The following is a 21,675-nucleotide window of genomic DNA, read 5'->3' as shown; positions in this document are numbered from 1 at the left end:
ATTCCACCTAGGAATAATGCCCCTGTATTTAATATGGCCTATGCCATTCCACAAATCAGAACTTAACATAGAATTTTTAAATTAAAATATAAAGAAATTTAAGGATGTTTTTACTTAGGAATAGAAGAAAGAGACGCAAGTACCTTCAGATATTTGAAAAGGATGTCATACAGAAGGCAGATTTATGCAATTATGCAATGTATGCAGTTTCAGAGAGTAACAAGTGGGAGTTAACATGGCAGGCTTTGCTCAATAGAGTGAAAGTAGTGCTGAAGGTAAACTCTGAGAATTTCAGGTTTTTATTCTTATTTTGGTGGCAATGTAAGAAAAAAGGGGAAAAAGCATGTTCTGGATCATCTAGAAGATCTCTATAAGGTCTCTATTCTTGCTACAAACCTTCTATGTTTGAGGTTGCTATGTTTCTGATCAAATTGGTACCAATCACTAAAAGGAACAGGGTTACATTTTTAAATCTGGTATAATCATGTTGAGGTCACATGCATTAGAGCAGGAAATGGCAACCCACTCCAGTGTTCTTGCCTGGAGAATCCCAGGGACGGGGGAGCCTGGTGGGGTCTATGGGGTCGCACAGAGTCGGACACGACTGAAGCGACTTAGCAGCAGCAGCAGCAGCAGCAGCAGCAGCAGGCACTTCTCAAAGGTTTACAAGTATTACTTTGCTCCAAAAGAGATCTAAACATTAGTTGGTATTGAGAAATATTGGGATAAAGAACTTTCTAACATTTAAAGCTGCAAAAATGTGCTTTTTGTGTCTCTAAGAAAATTCTTCGGCTCCAAAATCACTGCGGACAATGACTGCAGCCACGAAATTAAAAGACAATTGCTCCTTGGAAGAAAAGCTATGACAAATCTAGACAGCGTATTCAAAGGCAAAGAAACTACTTTGTCAACAAAGGTCCGTCTAGTCAAAGCTATGGCTTTTTCCAGTAGTCATGTATGGATGTGAGAGTTGAACCATAAAGAAAGCTGAGCTCTGAAGAACTGATACTTTTGAACTGTGGTGTTAGAGAAGACCCTTGAGAGTCCCTTGGACTACAAGGAGATCAAGCCAATCTAAAGGAAATCAATCCTGAATAATCATTGGAAGGACTGATGCTGAAGCTGAAGCTTCAATACTTTGGCCACCTGATGCAAAGGGCTGACTCACTGGAAAAGACCCTGATGTTGGGAAAGATTGGGGGCAAGAGGAGAAGGGGGCAACAGAAGATGAGATGGTTGGATGGCATCACTGACTTAATGGACATGAGTTTGAGCAAACTTACGGAGATAGTGAAGGACAGGGAAGCCTGGCATGCTGTAGTCTATAGGGTTGCAAAAAGTCGGACATGACTGAACAACTGAACAACAAAGAAAATTCTCAGAGTAGATTGGCAAATTTGTAAACACAATTATAGAAGATATTCCTATGATGGTTGATATTAAATTAATAATACTTAAATCCTAAAGTCAATTATTTTGCAAGAATCTCAAACCTAAAATCACACTGTACTAAAAAATAAAAGATGGAACACGTAATAAATGAATCAATTAACACCAAAAACTGAATATTTAACTATGGCCTGAGCCATCAACAGTTCACTTCTCTGCTTAACAAATAAGATGCACAAATATCTGCTGAATAAATGAATGTGCAATAATCTGTAGGCCATGGTGCTTAGGTATTAAGAGTAGTGGTCTAGGGCTGAAAAAAATTTTTGAACCATTGAAATAAATCAATTCATTATCCAAGAAAATATCCCTTCCTCCACTCCTAATGAAGGCTCTACTGATTTGAAACATAACATTTAAACATTTTAGCTATGTTACTGCAAAGGTAGGCAATTTCCAACTCTTCTCTGTAAACAGACTAAATAGACATTTAATGAAATTTTGACCCCCAAAATGCATGGAAAAGTAGGCTTTCTTAATTTTCCATCCTCTAACAACCAAATAAATAAACTTCAGAGTATTTTTCTTCCTTTACTATTACCACTGTAGAAAATGATTATTTAGAATGTCTGTACAAAAAAGTATGTCCATGTAATTTTCAAAGGCCAAACATTGATAGAAAAATACCAATGTAGAGGAAAAGCAGCACTAACTATTCTTACCACTATTATAAGTTCACTGATGGTTTCGCTCAAAAGGACATCAGCCTTTGTCAGATTGTCCTAAAGAAGGCTTGACGGATTCTAAATAATACCATGAGATTTCAGGGAAGTGGAACTCTTCTGAAAACAACTTAATAAATATAACTGTATGAATACAATTATGGTTCCCAGTTTATTAAGCCCTTACTTTATGCCAGAACTGTTTTGAGTGCTCCACATGGGTTAATATCTTGTTTGTCCTCACAACAATCCAATCAGGCAATTATTCTTATCCTAATTTACATATGAACAAAGTGAGCCCTAGAGAGGTAAAGCAACTTGTGCGAGATCACACAACTGAAGGAGCAAAGCAAGCAGCCAGCCTCTAGAGCCAAAGCTCTTAGCCAGTAGTCAGTCATTATGACATTTCTCTTAAAGAAATGAAATGAAAACCCTAGTCCAGAGAAGAGATTTTAAGCTTCCCCAAAGGCACACAGCAAGAACAGTTGTAGACTGAGGAGGCTTAAAAAAAGACTCTGTAGCATATGAATTCAGGCACTTTGCAACAAAAACCTATAGCTCATTCATTAGGATACCAGCACTGATCAAGAGTCCTTTATAAAGAGATAATTAATAATCTACATCAAGGCAATCAAATAATATACAAAACGATATTTGACTCATGTAATCAGGGAACTCCACTGACATAGTTAAAAATAATGGTCCAAGCAGGGCAAACTGGAATTCATCCAGGAGACTGATATGTAGACATGTAGATACTAGAAGACAGAGGGAGTTTTTCTTCTTTTTCCTTTTTATCCTCACAAACTGTATGGAGGCAAGCATGGGAATGCTTAGTGGCCATATTTCATACCATATTAATAGAATGTCGGTGGCAGAATGAGGCAACATGCAAATCAAGCAAAATATAAACCAAGTAAAATTCAAGAGAAAGCCTGAGATGACATTTTAAGGACATCACTTAAGATACTGGGTCTAGCTGTCCCTTAAACCAAAGCCAAATTGTGTGAGCTAGTAACAGCCTCCCCATCGAGCCTCCGAAACTAGTTTGAGCTGTGTTTCATCACTTGCAATAAAAAGAATCCTAATATACTAACAAACAGCCAGTGTTTCATCTTAAAAACAAACTTTAATGATGATCAAGTATAAGAAAAGGGCACTCTCAAATACTGCTAGAGAATATAAACTGATCTAAACTTACTAGATGTTTAGAGTAGATTGTAAGAAATGTTTGCTAAAGATGAAACAAAAGTAGATATCTTCCACATTTACCTAGCTGATTTTCCACAACCATACACATATGCGTCTTAGTAATATAAACTTTTAATTTGGTGTTCTGCATATAGGAAAGTACCTGATGGCTCTGTCAGTAAGGACTCCACCAGCAATGCAGGAGACCTGGGTTTGACGCCTGGGTGGGGAAGATGCGCTGGAGAATCTACTCTAGTATTCCTGCCTGGTGAATCCCAGGGACAGAGGAGCCTGGTGGGCTACAGTCCATCAGGTTGCAAAGAGTCAGTCGTGACTGAGCAACTAAGATACACACACACTGCATATATAGAATTAGTTTTTAAGATATCTTAAGATAGGGTATTGAGTTATTTTCAAGGCTTGTACATGTTGCTGCTGCTGCTGCTAAGTCACTTTAGTAATGTCCGACTCTGTGCGACCCCTGAGACGGCAGCCCACCAGGCTCCCCCGTCCCTGGGATTCTCCAGGCATGTTACATAGCTATATTTATTAACACAGTGTGTTTTCTGATCTGGTATTAATCAATTCAGTTCAGTCACTCAGTCACATCAGACTCTCTGTGACCCCATGGACTGCATGCAGCACGCCAGGCTTCCCGTTCATCACTAAACTCCTGGAGCCTGCTCAAACTCACGTCTATCGAGTTGGTGATGCCATCCAACCATCTCATCCTCTATCGTCCCCTTCTCCTCTGGTATTAATAAACAGCATAAATATTTAAGTGACAAAAAAATTAAAACTCAAGATTCAAGAATGTTCTAAAGTAGCACAAGAGATGCAGATGCCCCAGCATAAGAAAAATTCCTATGAAAAGAGCAACATGGAAGAGCAATGATGACTTCCAAAAAATCCTCTTAAACTCATTCTCTGCTTTCTTTGTTCACTCAGTTATTCTCATTGTTTATTTATTCATTCAAATACTTATTAAGAGGTCACTGGATACCAGTAATCTCTTTTTCATTACAAGTTTCAAGTTAGGTCTATTTGTGACCTTGTTCATTGAAACGTTTCCATTTCACAACTGAAAAAAAGAGGAAGGAATCACTTTAAAGAAATTTGCTTAGCATCTGAATTCTCAAGAAAAGATCTATAAGATCTATATGTAAGAACAGAAATACACTCAACTCAAAGATTTAAACGTTCTGCCTTTAAACTTTATGTTTACCACAGTATGATTCATTTGGAAAAATAAATTCTCACAAACTATTAGAAAAAGTGGAGAAGCACATGGAAATGTCACTAATAAGGGGAAACTCAATATTAACTAGTAGTCATTTTAAATACTGTAACTTCAAAACCAATAGGTAGAACTACAGTAGAACTACAAGAACTACAGTGAGTTATATTCCATTACTAAATTCTGTCCCATTTACGAAACAATAAATTTTGAAAATCATACTTGGGAATAATCTTTATGTTTAATATTATAACCAAGTGAAAATTTTAAATGAAGACACTCATAACAGGTGAGATCACCAGAGCAAAGAAAACATAACATCTAGAGAATAGTTTTCTAATAAAAGTAAGTCACTTCAATTATTGGTTTAAGTACTTTAAAACAAAGTTACTAATGAAATGGGGCTTTAGCAACAATGTAACAGGTAGAGACCATTTTAAACACTAAATACTTCTCTGAGAAAGTACTGGTACATCAAATCTTTCAAAGTCACTAGAAAAACTTAATTCTCTTTTCACAGATGCTTAACCTCACTTCTGATAAAGCTTCTAGTGGCAACTGTTCTCTGTTGTTTTAAGTTGGTTAATTATCCACAAACAAACCCTTAAAAACACAACCACTTCAACATATCCATTATGATGGCTACTGTCATAAAAACAAAAGAATAACAAGTGTTGGGAAGGATGTGGAGAAAACAGGAACCCCTGTGCACTGTAAGTGGAAACGTAAATGGTGCGGCCACTGTGGAAAACAGTATAGGCAGCGCCTTAAACAATTTAAAAGAAGAGCTATCACATAATCCAGCAATCTACTTCTGGGTATATATACAAAATAACTGAACACAAGATCTCCAAGAGATATTTCCACACCCATGTTCATAGAGTCACTATTCACAATGGTCAACAAGTGGTAGCAACTGATAATAGAAATTTTCACGTATTGACGTATGAAGAAATCATTCTGGCTGTACATGAGTTAACTTAAATTTTATGCTAACTAGAACAGACTGTGGTTTACCAAATATACACTGTACATATGCTTCAGTTATTTAAAAAAACAAAGGGGGGGGGGCACACTGACCAGAAGTATGATTTCAGTTCTTCATTTTGCCTTGTGCTTGTTTTTTCATCTTTCCTTGCTCTTTACCATTTGCTTTCTATGGTAAATGGTGTTTTCTTTCATCCACTGATTTAAAAGTTATGTCTATTTTTGTTCTACAAGTGATTTCTTCAATTAAAAAATATATTTGGGGGAAAAAAAGATTAAATGCCTCCCTTTGGGATGCCAAAGCTGGTACTTCTTGGATGATAAGACTCCCTTCCCAGGTGCCAAGGCCATACTGACTCGCTGTGTACATGCTGATCTGTTGTGGTGTTTTTGTTTTTTTTTTTGAAACCTTGTATCAATGTATCCCTATTGTTCTGACAAGACATAAACTGTGCTGAAACCATGCTTCCCCAGAGCAATTTCTCAGAGTAATCTAGGAGGCTGTCTTCTGGGCTACAGTCCTCAGTTTGGTTCAAAGAAAACCCTTTTCTATTTCTATTATAGATTGTTTATTGATTATTTTTGTCAATATTATCTAAGTGTCCACTGAAAGATGAAAGGATAAACAAAATGTGTTATACATTATTCAGCCTTAAAAAGGAAGAAAGTTTTCACACATGCTACAACATGGGTGATCTTAAGGACATTATATTAAGTGAAATAAGTGAACTGAAAATTTCTCAGTTGTGTCCGACTCTTTGTGACCCCATGGACTGTAGCCTGCCAGGCTCCTCTGTCCATGAAATTCTCCAGGCCAGAATACTGGAGTAGGTAGCCATTTCCTTCTCCAGGGGATCTTCCCAACCCAGGTCTCCCGCATTGCAGGTGAATTCTTTACCATCTGAGCCACCAGGGAAGCCCCAGTGAAATAAACCAGTCACAAAATGACAAAAATTGTATGATTCTATTTATAAGAGGGATTTAGTAGTCAAACTCAAAAAAACAGAGCAGAATGATGGTTGCCAGAAGGTAGGAAGAGGGGGAAATTGGGGATAGTTGTTTAATAGTTAAGAGTTTCAATTTTACAAGGTGAAAAATTCCGGAGATTGGTTATACGACAATGTGAATATACATAACACTACTGAGTTGTACATTTAGAAATAGTTAAGATGGGAAATTTTATGTTGTTTTTTAAAACCACAACTTAAAAAAACCCCTAATCATTTTAAAAGTTATGGGAGAAAAATGTCATATGAGGTAATCACTTATAAATGTTTTTATATAATTAATTTTATATTTTTTCTAAAAGAATCATATCTGGCAAAGATATGTTTATTATTTTTTACTGCAGAAAACACAACTTTTAATATAAAACTCAATGCACATACAAAATACTTAATTTTTTGATGCTCTAAGAAACAGAGATACAATTATTTTTAAAATCCCAAGGCCTATAACAAATTTAAAAATTATCATTATACTTTTACCAAAAATAGTGAGCAACAAGAAGATTGGCTTATCTAAGTTTCAAATTCTTTTTTCTAACCCTCTAGTTAAGCAGAAAACATACACAACACATACATCACAAACAGCAGAAGGCTGAGTATAAAATCCACCAACTTGGATAATCAGTCCCAATGTTTACAAAAGAAAAAAGAGAAAGAAAGAAACAAGGGGAAAAAAGAGCATTCTTCTTATGAATTAAAATCAGTTTCTTAATAGAAAACTAACCCAACAACACATTTAAGTCAGTATTTTCTCCTACTTGGAAAATCAGACCTATGTTAATAATCTTAGACAAGGAAAGAATATAGTACTTTAAATATCTAAATGTTTTAAAATTATATTTTAAGAGGACAAGTCTATACACAAGCACAATAATCTAACCCAAATCTTTAACACCCATGCATGGTAAGGTTTTTACTTTACCACCAAACATAAAGACTGTTATAAGCTCTTCTGAAAAAAAGTCAGTTGAGAGACTAATCCCTCAGCCTTCTACACACCATTCCTAACATACAACAATAGAATGTCACCACAAAATCTTTACCTTGAGCCCAAACCCCAATAAAGCTGCAAAGACAGTGAACGTCAATAGGTAGAAAGACTGGATATTATCTAAACTGCACAAAATGCTTCATAGTGGACTACAGTAATGAACTACCACACTTAATCTAAAACAACGTGGTAGTTCAGTAAACAGATACATGTGGAAGAGTGCACTAATATAAATATTATACAAATTGAGCTACAAAAACCAGTTAAATAATACAGACTTTAAGCTTTGCCTTGAGATAAAGCCAATGATCTTACCTCTGGACAAATTCATAAGTAAAGGACAGTTTTTCTACTATGCAGACTCATATGTTTTACCACACTTATTTTATCAACTCATCATATTTAGGAAATATTAATATTTACAAAACTGTCTACTCCAAACTGGCATCAAGACAAAAAAAAAAAAAAAAAGGTTTGTTACTGCCATTTGTAAGACTGCAGTGCCTTGCACATACCCTGCTAAAATGAACTGTCTGACTAGTATATGTGATTATGACTCCAGTCTCTGAAGTCCAGAGAAAATTTTTAGTAGCCTATTTGGGGAGGAAACAAGGGGGTAAGGAAATGTGAAAAAAGGGGGCCTATGGTAGACACTAGATTACATGCTCAAGAATACTTGATGCTAGATGCCAACATAATTCAGGTACTGTTTTAACTAAAAAGAATCCCTTTAGACTTCTGGGTCCAATGACAGTCTTTTCATTTTTAGGAAATAAAAGAAAGTAGGGAGAAGAGGACATAACACAAATAGCTGGAAGGACTTGCAAAACAAACAAAAAAGTGTTTAAGTGTTGTGGAAGTTCAAATTAAAACTTTAACAAGTAACATCTACTTTCAAGTATATAATGTTAACCAAGACTCCTAAACCAAACACTAGGCATTATCTCATTTAATCTTCTCAATAACCACTAAGATGGCTGCTATTATTATCATCATTTCAAAAGGAGGAAATAGGCTCAGAAGCATTCAGTAATAATAACTTGCCCAGGCTCACAAAGCTAACAAGTAAAAAGCTGGACTCAGAGGTGTCCGGTTCAAATCTTAAGCTCTTAACCAGCAGGCAACCTCTTCAAAGAGGAAATCAAAGTAAAACTGTAACAAGAAAAATGTTCACTAGTGAATGAGAGGTTCTTGATTTTTAATGATCAAAGTTAAGAAGTTAAGGAATATCCATTCTCAGAGATTTTACTTTAATGATACAGCTATGTTTTGAAAACTCTGAAGGAATCTGCCCTGAAACCTAAAAGAGAACAATGAACCTCTTGACATTCCACTGAAATCTAAAATTCAACATTAATGTGCTATTAAATCCAATCCCTGTTACTAAGCAGTCAATGTGAAATTTCCTATGGGAAATCTATTATAACCATACCCAACTTCTGTTCTGATTTCTTCTAATCCTTTAGCTTTTGAATTTCCTAGCCCTCCTTTAAAAAAAGACAAATTTGTCTCCCCCACCTGCTCATTTAGTGGAAAAATTCTAAGGAGAAAAATCTCTGCCCCTCCATCTCCCAGTTTTCTTTTTTAAAAGTTTTAAAATTGTTAGTTAGAAAAGGATAAAAAAAAAAAGACCTCTTTAACAAACAGCACCTATAAGTTGTTGAGTACTATTTTTGTGTTTAACTTAATTTACCAGTTATAACAACTTCTGTAATAAGAAACATTAAATCCAATTCAAGTTTATGCTAAATTTTCAAATAAGAATATTTTGCAAATAAATGGGACTGAGGAAAATTAAGAACTGGTTTAGACTTGGGAGTGAAGCACAGTAGGTAATTAATTCATTTATATTAAAGCTGCTTATGCTCGTCTCAACTTATGAACTGCAAAGAAGATACAAGTACAATAAGGCATACAAAAAGGGACTGAATGGTGCATAACTTCATGTACAATGTTAAATATGTTTTAGCACTAAGGACAGAATATTGACAATACACTGAGGTGATGTGCCTTAGGTTTACAGCAGCCTCATCATTTCATCAAAAGCCTGGTAGTCACCTCTACAAAATTAATTAATTCCTGGCAACTCTTGGAATTAGGTCTAGATCTGTTTACTCACTTTTTAAATTTTATACACGCTTTCTCTGGTGTATACAAACTGAGAACTTATCATTCTATTAGAGAAAGACCAAAAAAGAAGCGACAAAATCGCAGGAACATAAACAAGTTTATCTTCTGCTGATACTGATTAGGGCACTTAATCTGTCCCAGAAGAGTGCAAGGACTTAACAGTAAAGCCAGCCTACTAACCAGAACTCTTAGCATAAATCTTCAATTCCTTAAAATAATTTCCTCAAAGGTTAAAATACCAGAGTGGACCAAAAGGTGGGGGGACACGGCGGGGGGTCGGGGTGCGGGGGGGCACTTAATTCCACTGGTTGGACTCACAATTCTTAATCCTATAATGTACCAGTTAAGACTCAAACTTCGAGGTGTTTTTAAAACTTGCATTAAGTTCTAACAAGATGGTTATTTATTTACTTCGCGTATATTTTAATATACCTCAATTTCAGAAAAATCAGTCGGGTCAATCTAAAAACTTCGTAACATTTTAGTGCTACATTTCATTTGCTCTGATCATATATCTATATACGCCGGCCCCCCCCCCCCGAACCTCATTAAAAGTGTTTGCCTGAATTTAGCCATCCGCTACGTTTTCACTAAGATATTTTCAAGAATGAATGAAACATATAATTCACTTATAACATCTGGGCTCTCATGACAGGTGATAGAAACACAGGTATCCAATTCTGATATTCTCATTAAAATGTTACTATTTCTCAAAATTCCCGTTACTCCGAGTCTTGCTCTAGGCAAGTTTTTCAACGCGATTAAAACAAAACCAAACCAAACCTGCACGTGCAAACGAAAAAGTTAGCATCCCAGGCCATCGCGGCAAATCCCTAATGCACAAAGGCAAAGTCACCCGCCTGGCCGGACAACCGCAGAGCAAGATCTCACCCAACCAACCACGCGAGCTCCTAGATCGGAAACCCAGGGCCCCGAACCCATACCGAAGCCAGGACCTGCGTGCAAGGGCCGCCCCGGGGCCGAGTTTTCAATGGAACAGGAGAGGATGGGGGCGGGAAGGAGCGGAAGCTCGGGTGCAAGTGGCGGCGATCAAGCTGCGGCTCATTTCTCTTCCCGGGGTTTTCAGGCTGGGGGAAGTCCACCCGGAGCAGGGCACGCGGCAGGCTGGGGGTTTGAGGCGGGCAGGGAGGGCGATGCGAGGCCCGGGCTGCCGGGAAAGGAGGCGAGCAGGGCCCAGCCCCCGGCCCCCGGCCCCTGAAAGCACTTTAGACGCGTCTCCCACCCCCACGACAAGATGGCGACGTGGACAGTGGGGAGCCGGGCCGGCGAGGCTGGGGGAGAAAGAGAGGAGGGGAGAGAGGCAGAAACAAAAAGGCGGCCCCCCGGAACGCGGAGGCCGGCCCGCGAGCCCCCGGGGGCGGGCGGGGGCGCCGGGGGGAGAAGGCGGCCGGCGGAGGGGAGTGGGCTTACTTTTTCTTGTCGTTCGCGCCCCCGGCGCCCTCCATGGTGAATCGGTGCCCGCGATGCCTTCACGGCCCGCGGCCCCCAGGCTCGCTCCGGCCTAAGCGCTGGCTCCCTCCACACGCGGGGAGGGGAGAAAAGGCACGTCCAGAGGTGGGGGGTGCGAGGCGGGAAACCCCTCGTGAGATCAGAGGAGGGAGAGCAGACGGCAATCGCAGAGGTCCAACTCCGGCTCCGAAGAGCCTCCCCAGGGGCAGCTTGTCAGGGCCCGAGCCGACGCACTGGCCAAAGCGGCGGCGAAGGCGATCCTCGCGTCCCCTCAGACGAGGCGGTTCTGTGCACTGAGGAGCTGAGGCAGCGGCAGGGGGCGGGCAAGGGCGGAGGCGCGCTCGGGGGCGCGCGCGCGGAGGGGAGTGTTGGGGGCACGCGCGCCCGCGGAGCCCAGCGCGCGCTCACGCAAGCCCGCCTCACCTGAGGGGGAGGCGGGTTCCTTGAGAGCCAATGGCGAGGGACGCAGGCGGCCAGTCCCCACCCCAGCCCACGTCTGTCTCAGCCAATCAGGAGGCGGTCAGCTGAGGCACAGCTGGGACGCGCTGCCGCGCTCACGTGCTCGTCTGTGTGCCGCTGCGGAGGCAAGAGAAAGGAGATGGGGTGCGGCCAGACTGGGTCTGGGGACTCTGCGCCTTCTCCTAGAGAAAGCAGTGGCTGGCTTTGGGAGGCGCTGCTGAGAAGGGATTTCGGTGTTTGGGTCTCAAGCCTGCCTCACACTTCCTGCTGTCGGTGCAGCAAGTCTCCAGCTCTCTTTCTTTTCGGCAGCTGTGCTGTGCAGAGTTGCCGCCCGCTCTTCCAAGTCCCAGTTCAAAAAAGCAGACTTTTTTGCGTCGTGGCAGCAAACCCTGGTCCTTCTACTCAGATGTGTTACAGTGGGGTCTTTCTTGCCAGGTTACCCAACCAAGCCATGTCACCGACCGCACCCTTTGCCATATAACACTAGGGTACTCTCTTTATCTCTTTATTAAGTTTCTCTGTGATGAAGTTTGATTCCTGAGTAAATACGAATGCAAATATAAAATAAACAAGCTCCTCTTGCTGTAAACCTCTCAAGGGGAGTAGTTAAGGCAGCAGGAACTCAAAATCTGAAATTATTTTAAGCAATACAAATAGGCGTAAGTGACTTTAATAAAAGTATAAACCTGAATTTCAAGGTGGGGGGAGTAGGAAAAATGGCTTTAGGTTGACAGTTATATTCTTGTTGCTTTTCAAAGAGTAGAAAATAATCTTAGATGGATTTACAAAAAGACGAAGATGACCCTTAATTTGAGACTTACCACCTTGAATTGAGATCACCGACCGTGTAGACAGGAGAGAAGGAAGGAAAACCCTTCCAAGACTTAAGCAGGAGACCTGCACCAGAGTTAACTCAGTGGCAGCAGTATTGCCTGTTTGCTAACATGATCTTGCAAGCTTCTGGATAAGACTAAATCACTACTTGGCTTTTGAAGCCTACTTTTCAAGCCTATCAGTCTTTGAAATGAAAAAGAAATGTGTTTTGAGTCCAACAAAGGAGCACTGCACACGTATCTCCAGTTTGACACTAGATTATTTTACTTCTCACCTTTGCCTTGTTAGTTATATTGCTACAATCTGGCTTCAGATTATAAATTAATGTGGATATCTGAGTAAATTTCAATTATATTGTCATGTAAAAACAATGGTCTATGTAACAATGGTCTACATAGATTAAACTCTAATAAGACAAAAATCAATTCACATAAAACCTATTTTTAACTCATCAGCAAACCCATAGAGATAGGATTAAAGATTGATCTTAATGCTACTCCACCCCCCCAAGATCTACAACTCTGAATGACATGCCTTCTTGAAAAGTAACATGGGAAATGCCTGAAAAAAGGAAAGGACTAAAAATTACTCATGTTTTCCTTCTTAATTGTGAAAAGAATGACTCTGTAAATTAACAGTTGTTTAATTTAATGTTCTAAAAACTCAGTGTTAAGAACACTGATTCCAGAGTTAAGAGTGAGCTTAAGTACCAGCTCTGATACTTACTAACAAGTCATGTAACTTGTGCCTAAGTTTACTCATTTATGTCTAAACCACAGAATCAGGGCATGATTAAATGAGATAGTACATGTAAAGTACTTAGAACAATACCTGGCACATAGTAAACTATCAATAAATGTTAGCCATTAGTATTGTCAGGGTTGTGTTTTCATTATTCTTATCATTATTATTACCTCCAAATTTGTGCCACTGCTAGTGGTAATTACTTGGGCTTCTACCAAAGGTTAGCAAGTTTTAACTATCCAAGACTGCCTATTATGTTAATATACATTCACATATATTCTTTGTTTTCAACTGTGAAACTGCTCACAGTGTTCCCACACTTGTATATGAGCATGATTGCAGAGATCTTCAACTATTTCCTTTTTTATTTTACTGGTAAGAAAGTCTCTCTGGCCAGTGATCATACCTGAAGGGTATAGTGTTTATTACAACAACAAAAAAGTGAGCCTTTTGTAATATCAAATCTAAGTCATTTTTTAAAGTTTACAGCAGAATGCTAATCCAATCAGCAAAGATATTTTTGAATAGTCATTACATTTACTCAGAGTTTACTTTTCCTTTCAAAAATATATAAAATACAGTATTTTATGTGTGTGTGTATGTATATTTGTGTTTACCCACACATGTGAACTTGGAAAGCAGTAATATTCAGCTTGTATTTTCACATAATCAAAAAGGAGCTAAATAGTATGCCCTAAATTAATCAATTTTGTTAACTAACAATTCTAAAAAGCAAAATGTCCTATGGGGTAAAATTTTAAATTATCCTCTTTATAAACATCCATTAACAAATGCATTTAGATGATTATAATGTGACTAAACCTTAACAAACAATCATATTTACTCTCTAATCTTTGTAAGTGTTCAAATTTCATTCCAAGTCACTTTGCAGAACTTTCTAAGTAGGCTGAAAGATTACTTGAAAATGATGCAATTGACCCTTAACCCATATTTATAGTAGGAAGTTAGACAGTGACTCAGGAGGAGGCAGGATAAAACCTGAAATTTTAGTACTAAGTAACATAGAGTGTTGAGCCTTTTAAAGAGTGAAACACATCAGATTCAGATAATTAAGAATGCATCAAACTATATAACAAGACCTAGTGGTCAGTAAGTGATTCTTGGCTTATTATTCTTAGTTCTCCTCCTCTTCTCCATCTTTATCTATTCTAAGAACAAAAAAAAGCATATCATTTGGAAGGAAGTGCTTAGCAGATAACAGACATTTTAAAAGTCTCTTTTTCTTTTCTTTCAAGGATCAAAACAGAAACTAAATATGTATATTTGTCTGAATTTTTGGAGAATAAGAATACACTGAGATTTTGACACTAGCACTTTTCAATTATGATAGGTATTTTAAGCATAAATTTACAAAGGAATGTCAAAGAATTTTCAGTTTCTGGTCCAACATGTAAGGAGCTTGGAAGCATCCATCCTCACAGTAAGAAAAAAAGCTTAACAAACTGAAAACCAACAACTCTTCTTAGACCCACCAGGGAAATGAGGCCACAAGGCAAACTGCCACCCTGAAGTGGGAGAGACAGACAGACAGTTATAGAGAGTCACAGCTTACCAGAGGATCACAGTTTACCAGGAACAAAAGCCAGAAGTTGAAGTCAACATCACAGCTGGAGTCAACCAATATCAGTAGGAACATTTTTAACTGCAAGTGAGGAACTGCTGGAGGCTCTAGTTCACTGCTTGAGAGTTAAAAACTGCAAAGGAGGCTCAGCCTTCGAGGGGCCCCACAACTTTCTTGAATTTCAACTCCAAAAGCCTAAGAGATTATCAGTGTGAAGATCGGAGGAAAATATCTTGCTTTTTGCATGGCTAGAGAAAAAATAACCCTTTTGAAATGCTTTCAGAGCATTCTGTTTTTCTTAACAAGATCCATCCTCAAGGGAAACTATTTTACCAGAGCCTAATGTGCGTTAGGGAACAGGGAACACCCAATGCCAGCCCCTTTTAGCCTTCAACGTGAGAGAACGAAAGTGCTCAACTCAGTCTCACAAAATAGCTGATCCCTAATCACAGGACTATAGCATGTTTCTCTTCTCCCACACCTTGCCATATCACCACATCAGTAGGGCTCTTGGATAATAATAGAGGATTACAGCTAAGAGAAGTGCAAGCCTCAGACCCTAGTTAAAGATTTACTAGGGATATCCAAAAGCAACAAGAGAAACAAAAACAAGTACACTAGAGGAAATTTTAGCTTCAGACACCACAGCTATAGCAAACAATAGCATAGCCTATCTTCTAGCCAAACAATTATAAATTTCATAGTAAAGGCCTATCTACCTAACTTCCTTTTACCTGATATTCCATGTATGGTTTTCAACAACAAAACTATGACTTGCTAACAAGCAAAAAGCATAATTGAAGAGATAAGCCAAACATTAAAACCAGACTCAGATATGGCAAAGATTTTATAATTATCTGACAAGACCAAGAATTTAATATAACTATGATTAATATGCTCCTGGATCTAATGGAAAAAGAACTATATGAAAGAACAGATGAATAAAGTAAGCAGAGATATGGAAATTCTAAGGAAGAATAAAAAAAAATATTAGAAATTGAAAGTAATGTAACAGAAATAAAGAATGCTTTTGATGGGTTCATCAGTAGACTGGACATAGCTGAGAAAAGAATGAATGAACTTGAAGATATGCCAAGAAAACAAGTCAATGAAAAAGATGGAACAAAATATCTAAAATCTGTGGGACAATTACAAAAGGTGCAACCTAACTGTAATGGAAATCCTGGGGAGGGAAGAGGTATAGAAGAAAAAAAGAATATGTAAAGAGACAATGGCTGAAAGTTTTCCAAAATTAATGACAGACACCAAACCACAAGTCCAGGAAATTTAGAGAATGCCACATAGGATAAATATCAAAAAGTTTGTTCAAACCAGAAAGGCAAAGACAGAAAATCTTGAAAGAAGTCATGGGGCAGTGGAAATACTTTACCTCTAGAGGAGGAAGGATGAGAATTACATTGGATTTCTCTTTAGAGCCATGCAAGCAAGAAGAGAGTGGGTGAAATATTTAAACTGTTGAAAGGAAAAAACAAAACACCAATCTAGAATTCTATTGCCAGTGAAATTGTCATTCAAAAGTGAAGGAGAAATAAAATGGAGGAAATTTATTGCTGGTAGATCTGCCTTATGAAAAATGTTAAAGGAAGCTTTCCAGAGAGAAGGAAAGTAAGATAAATTAGAAACTCAAATCTGCATAAAAACCAGAAAAATGTTATGGAATGAATAAGTGAAGGTAAAATAATTTTTTAAATGTTCTTATTCTTAGTTGATCTAGTAAATAGCAGTTTGTTCAGAAAAATAGTAATAAAGGTATATTTGATGATTATGTTTTACAGATAATGAAATGAATGACGGGCATATTAAAAGGGATAGGAGGGAAGAATTGAGAAAATGCTAGTAAAAGGTATTTGCACTACTGGTGAAGCAATATAATGTTGGACTTGGATAAAACAATGGAGTATTACTCAGCCATTAAAAAGAATACATTTGAATCAGTTCTAATGAGGTGGACGAAACTGGAGCCGATTATACAGAGTGAAGTAAACCAGAAAGAAAAACACCAATACAGTATACTAACACATATATACGGAATTTAGAAAGATGGTAATGATAACCCTGTATGCGAGACAGCAAAAGAGACACAAATGTATAGAACAGTCTTTTGGACTCTGTGGGAGAGGGAGGCGGGGGATGATTTGGGAGAATGGCATTGAAACATGTATAATATCATATAAGAAACAAATCGCCAGTCCAGGTTTGATGCAGGATACAGGATGCTTGGGGCTGGTGCACTGGGATGACCCAGAGGGATGGTATGGGGAGGGAGGTGGGAGGGGGGTTCAGGATGGGGAACACGTGTACACCCATGGCAGATTCATGTTGATGTATGGAAAAAGCAATATAATATTGTAAAGTAATTAGCCTCTAATTAAAATAAATAAATTTAAATTAAAAAAAAAAAAGTATATTGTAAACTCTAGAGCAACCACTAAATTTTTTTAGATGTGATTGATATGCCAAGAGAGGAGAGAAAATATATAGAATGAATCATGATGAAAGCTTCTTTTTAAAACCAAAGAAGGCAGAAAAGGAGTAGAAGACAAAAAAGAAACAAAGAACAAGGCAAATAAATAGAATTCACAGAAACGACAAGAAACAACACAAACAGAAAAACTCTGGAATGAATAATCGATAATAGCAAGATTTGGATATAAGGTTAATATTAAAAAATCAATTGCTTTCCTAAATAAAGAAATAAGCCATTGGAATTTGAATTAAAAACATACAATACTATGAACTATAGTTAATGATATCATATTGTATACTTGAAAGTTGCTATGAGAGTAGAGTTTTAAGGTCCTCACCATAACAAGAACAACTATAACAAAATGGTAATTGTGTGAGGTAGAGGATGTATTAACCAACCTTAGAGTTCTCAGAATTTCGCAGAAGATTCATGTATCAAATCATCACATTGTACATCTTAAATTTATACAGTATTATAAGCCAATTATATCTCAGCAAAGTTGGTGGGGGAATGTGAGACTGTTTATATTAGCAGCCCCCTCCAAAAGAAATACTTAGGTAAAAATCTAACTTAGTATGTACAAGACTTATGTGAGGAAATGGCAACCCACTCCAGGATTCTTGCCTGGAATTCCATGGACAGAGGAGCCTGGCAGGCTACAGTCCATGGGGTCACAAAGAGTCAGACACAGCTGAGTGACTATCACTCATTATGTGAGGAAAACTATAAAACTCTAATGAGAGAAACCAGAGAAGAGCTAAATAAACAGAGATTTCGTGTTCATGGATAGGAAAACTCATAATTATTAAGATGTCAGTTCTTCCCCCGATTGATCTATAGACTCAGTTCAGTTCAGTTCAGTCGCACAGTCGTGTCCGACCTCTTCGCGACCCCATGAATTGCAGCACGCCAGGCCTCCCTGTCCATCACCAACTCCCGGAGCTCACTCAGACTCACGTCAGACTCAGTACAATCCAAATCCATAGCAAGATACCTTGCAACATTGAAAAACTGATTCTAAAGTTTATATGGGAAGACAAAAGATCAGAACTGTAAATACAGTATTGAAGAAGAACAAATTAGGAGGACTGACTCTACCAAAATTCAAGATTTACTACAGAGCTACAGTAATCAAGACAGAGTGTTATTGTTAGAAAAGTAGACAATTGGAGCAATGATATAGAATAGAGAACTCAGAAATAACCCCCACAACAATAGCCAAATGACCTTTGACAAAGAAACAAAGGCAATCCAGTGGAGAAAGAATAGCCATTTCAACAAGTGGTGCTGGAATAACCAGACATTCAAAAAACTGAATCTAGAGTTCAACTTTATTACACCTTTCACAAAAGTTAACTCAAGATAGATCCTAGACCTGGATGTAAAATGAAAAACTATAAAGTTTCTTTATGATAATATAGGAGATAATCTAGGTGACCTTCACATTAGTACCAAAAACATAATCCATGAATGAAAAATTGGACTCCATTAATTTAAAAACTTTTACTTTGCAAAAGACACAGCTAGGAGAATGAAAACTCAAGCCACAAACTCACAGAAAATATTGGCAAAACATCTCTCATAGAGGACTTCTATCCAAAATATACAAAGAACTTAAAACTCAACAATAAGAAAATAGATAAATCAATTAAAAACTGGGTAAAAATTCTGAACAGATACCTCACAAAAGAATATATACAAATTGAAAACAAGCCTAAAAGAAATGCCCAATATCATATCTTGTTAGGGAATTACACATTAAGTAACAGTGATATACCACTGCTGCTGCTGCTGCTAAGTCACTTCAGTCGTGTCCGACTCTGTGTGACCCCATAGACGGCAGCCCACCAGGCTCCCCCATCCCTGGGATTCTCCAGGCAAGAACACTGGAGTGGGTTGCCATTTCCTTCTCCAGTGCATGAAAGTGGAAAGTGAAAATTGAAAGTGAAGACGCTCAGTCATGTCTGACTGCAGCCTACTAGGCTCCTCCGTCCATGGGATTTTCTAGGCAAGAGTACTGGAGTGGGGTGCCATCGCCTTCTCCAGATATACTGCTACATATTTAAAATGGCTAAGATCCAGAATATCACCTAATGCTAACACAAGGAGCACTAGGAACTCTCATTCATTGCAGGTAGCAACGCACAGTGGTACAGTCATGCTGAAAGACAGTTTGTCTTTTACAAAGCAAACGTAGTCTTACCATACAATCCAGCAGTCACACTCCTAGATATTTACCCAAAGGAACATGAAAAGTTAAGTTCACACTAAACCTACACATAAATAGTTATAGCAACTTTATTCCTAATTGTGAAGAATTTGCAACTAAAACTTGCCAAGAAGTAAATGGATAAACAATGGAATATCAATCAATGCTAAAAAGAAATGAGCTATCAAGCCACTAAATGGCATTAAATGCATGTTTAAGGAAGACCTTAAATGCATACTGCTAAGTGAAAGAAGCCAATCTGGAACAGCTTCATTCTGTATGATTCTAGCTATACGGCATTCTGGAAAAGGCAGAACTTTTGGAGACAGAACGAATACCATTGGCTGCCACGGACTAGGAGGAGGACAGGAGAAATGCATAGGTGCAGTACATGGGATTTTTAGGGGAGAGAAACTATTTTGTATGATAATCTAATGGTGACTACATGACATTATGCATGGCAAAACTCATTGAAATGTACAAAGTGTGGACCCTAATGTAAACTGTGAACTTTACTCAATAGCAATATATCAATCTTGGTTCATCAATTATAACAAATGTAACACACCAGTACAAGATGTCAGTAATAGAGAAAACTGGGTTTGTAAGTGGAGTAAGGAGTACATGAGAATTCTCTGTACTTTCTGTTTAATTTTTCTGTAAACCTAAAATCACTATAAGAAATAAAATGTATTGATTACAAAAGAAAAATGGAATACTCTCCCAAAGTCAAGTTTTCATATATTCCTGAATAAAACAAAGGGCTTAAATTTGTAGGAATAAATCTTGATGAAGCATCCCTTTGACTAGGAAGAAAACTGATCTTTGGATATTTTTCCAATATCAGAGTCAGTCAGGAGATTCTGAAAAGTCACATCTTCTTAAGATTTTTCATTTCTAGAAAGTAAAGATAAAGAGAAAAGAGAACTGTCTTTTCTTTGAAAATAAATGGAACTAATGCCTCTTGATCTGATCCAAATACTTTCAGGATTTCAATTTTTTTCACCTGTATAAAAATTGATAATTTAATAAACCAAAAAAAGATGCTTATTAAGAGTCTGTCTTGCCCACTTCCTAGTCCCCATCCCATCCCAGACCATACAAATATGTTAGCATATTTAAAACATATCATGTTTCATTCATTGATTCAATATATATAGTAACCCTTCTATTATGGCCAGACATATACTTCTCGCTTAATATGCAGATTTGTGTGCCATTATAGAGTGTAGAGGGGCTTCCCAGGTGGCATTAGTGGTAGAGAACCCATCTGCCAATGCAGGAGATGTAAGAGATGCAGATTTGATTCCTGGCTCGGGAAGATTCCCCTGGAGGAGAACATGGCAACCCACTCCAGTATTCTTGCCTGGAGAATCCCATGGACTGAAAAGCCTAGCAGGCTAAGGTCCATAGGGCCACACACAGTCAGACACTACTGAAATGACTTTGCACGCACATAGAGACTTTTTATGGACAGGAACTTTTATCTTGGCAGCCCCAGAAGATAGGATGGTAACCAGTACAAAGAACAATCATCTCTTGAACACTGGCCATATTCTAAGCACTGTGCTAAGGATTTTTAGAAGTGCTCTTTCATTTAAGCATGAGGACAGCTTATGAGTTCGAAATTGTGGTGGTCCCATTATGGAACAGTAAGTTTATGGTCAAAGAGCTAGAAATACAAAGTCGAAAAGCTAGGAACCAGTGAAACCATGACACTCCTTTATGTTATTCAAACTGTGATACCTGTGTGGCAAAAAATGTTCAAAGCAGTGGAAGATGTGGGTGGGGGGGGGACAAAAACCTGGTGTCTATTTTAGAACAAGGAAAAGTCAAGTAATATAACTACCTGTGTGGGTGTGTTATGCATTTGGCTAGGAAAAAAATCAAATGCAGCAAATGAACAAATATAAAATAGTTGTCATGACTTCTCTTGCCTATTCTTTCTTTGTAGTAGGACCTGGTGTTACCAATTATTTGTGTCCACACAGAGATATTCAATTAATATACCAAAAAAAATCTGTCTCATGTCCTTTCCTTTTTGTACAAATGATAGACTAGTATATACTTTGTCTACCTGTTGAGTTCATTTGATGTGATATTGTTTGTAGGTTATTTCTTCTCAATGTGTATATATCTAACAATTTCAATATTTATGATAAACAGATGTAGAAGAATGAAGATGTACAATGAAGAAGCATGCAAAATCACAAGAATTTTAAAGTAAAATTAATG

The 21,675-nt window shown here is 38.0% G+C and overlaps 1 protein-coding gene across 2 annotated transcripts in view; it reads right to left on the bottom strand.

The window, feature by feature from the left end:
• Positions 1–11,514, bottom strand: part of HIF1A (hypoxia inducible factor 1 subunit alpha) — a 44,804-nt gene extending 33,290 nt beyond the window's left edge. The window contains exon 1 of one of the 2 annotated variants that reach the window (XM_061429071.1): positions 11,086–11,514. In XM_061429071.1, coding sequence (XP_061285055.1) covers positions 11,086–11,120 — 35 coding nt within the window. In that variant the 5' untranslated portion in view covers positions 11,121–11,514. Of the gene's footprint in view, positions 1–10,437; positions 10,573–11,085 lie in introns of those variants that run through there. The other variant, XM_061429070.1, reaches the window with a different exon arrangement.
• Positions 11,515–21,675: the final 10,161 nt, after the last annotated feature.

This window comes from Bos javanicus, chromosome 10 (genome assembly GCF_032452875.1).
Source record: "Bos javanicus breed banteng chromosome 10, ARS-OSU_banteng_1.0, whole genome shotgun sequence".
Classification (NCBI taxonomy): domain Eukaryota; kingdom Metazoa; phylum Chordata; class Mammalia; order Artiodactyla; family Bovidae; genus Bos; species Bos javanicus.
This window is presented reverse-complemented; position numbering and strand designations above follow the sequence as displayed.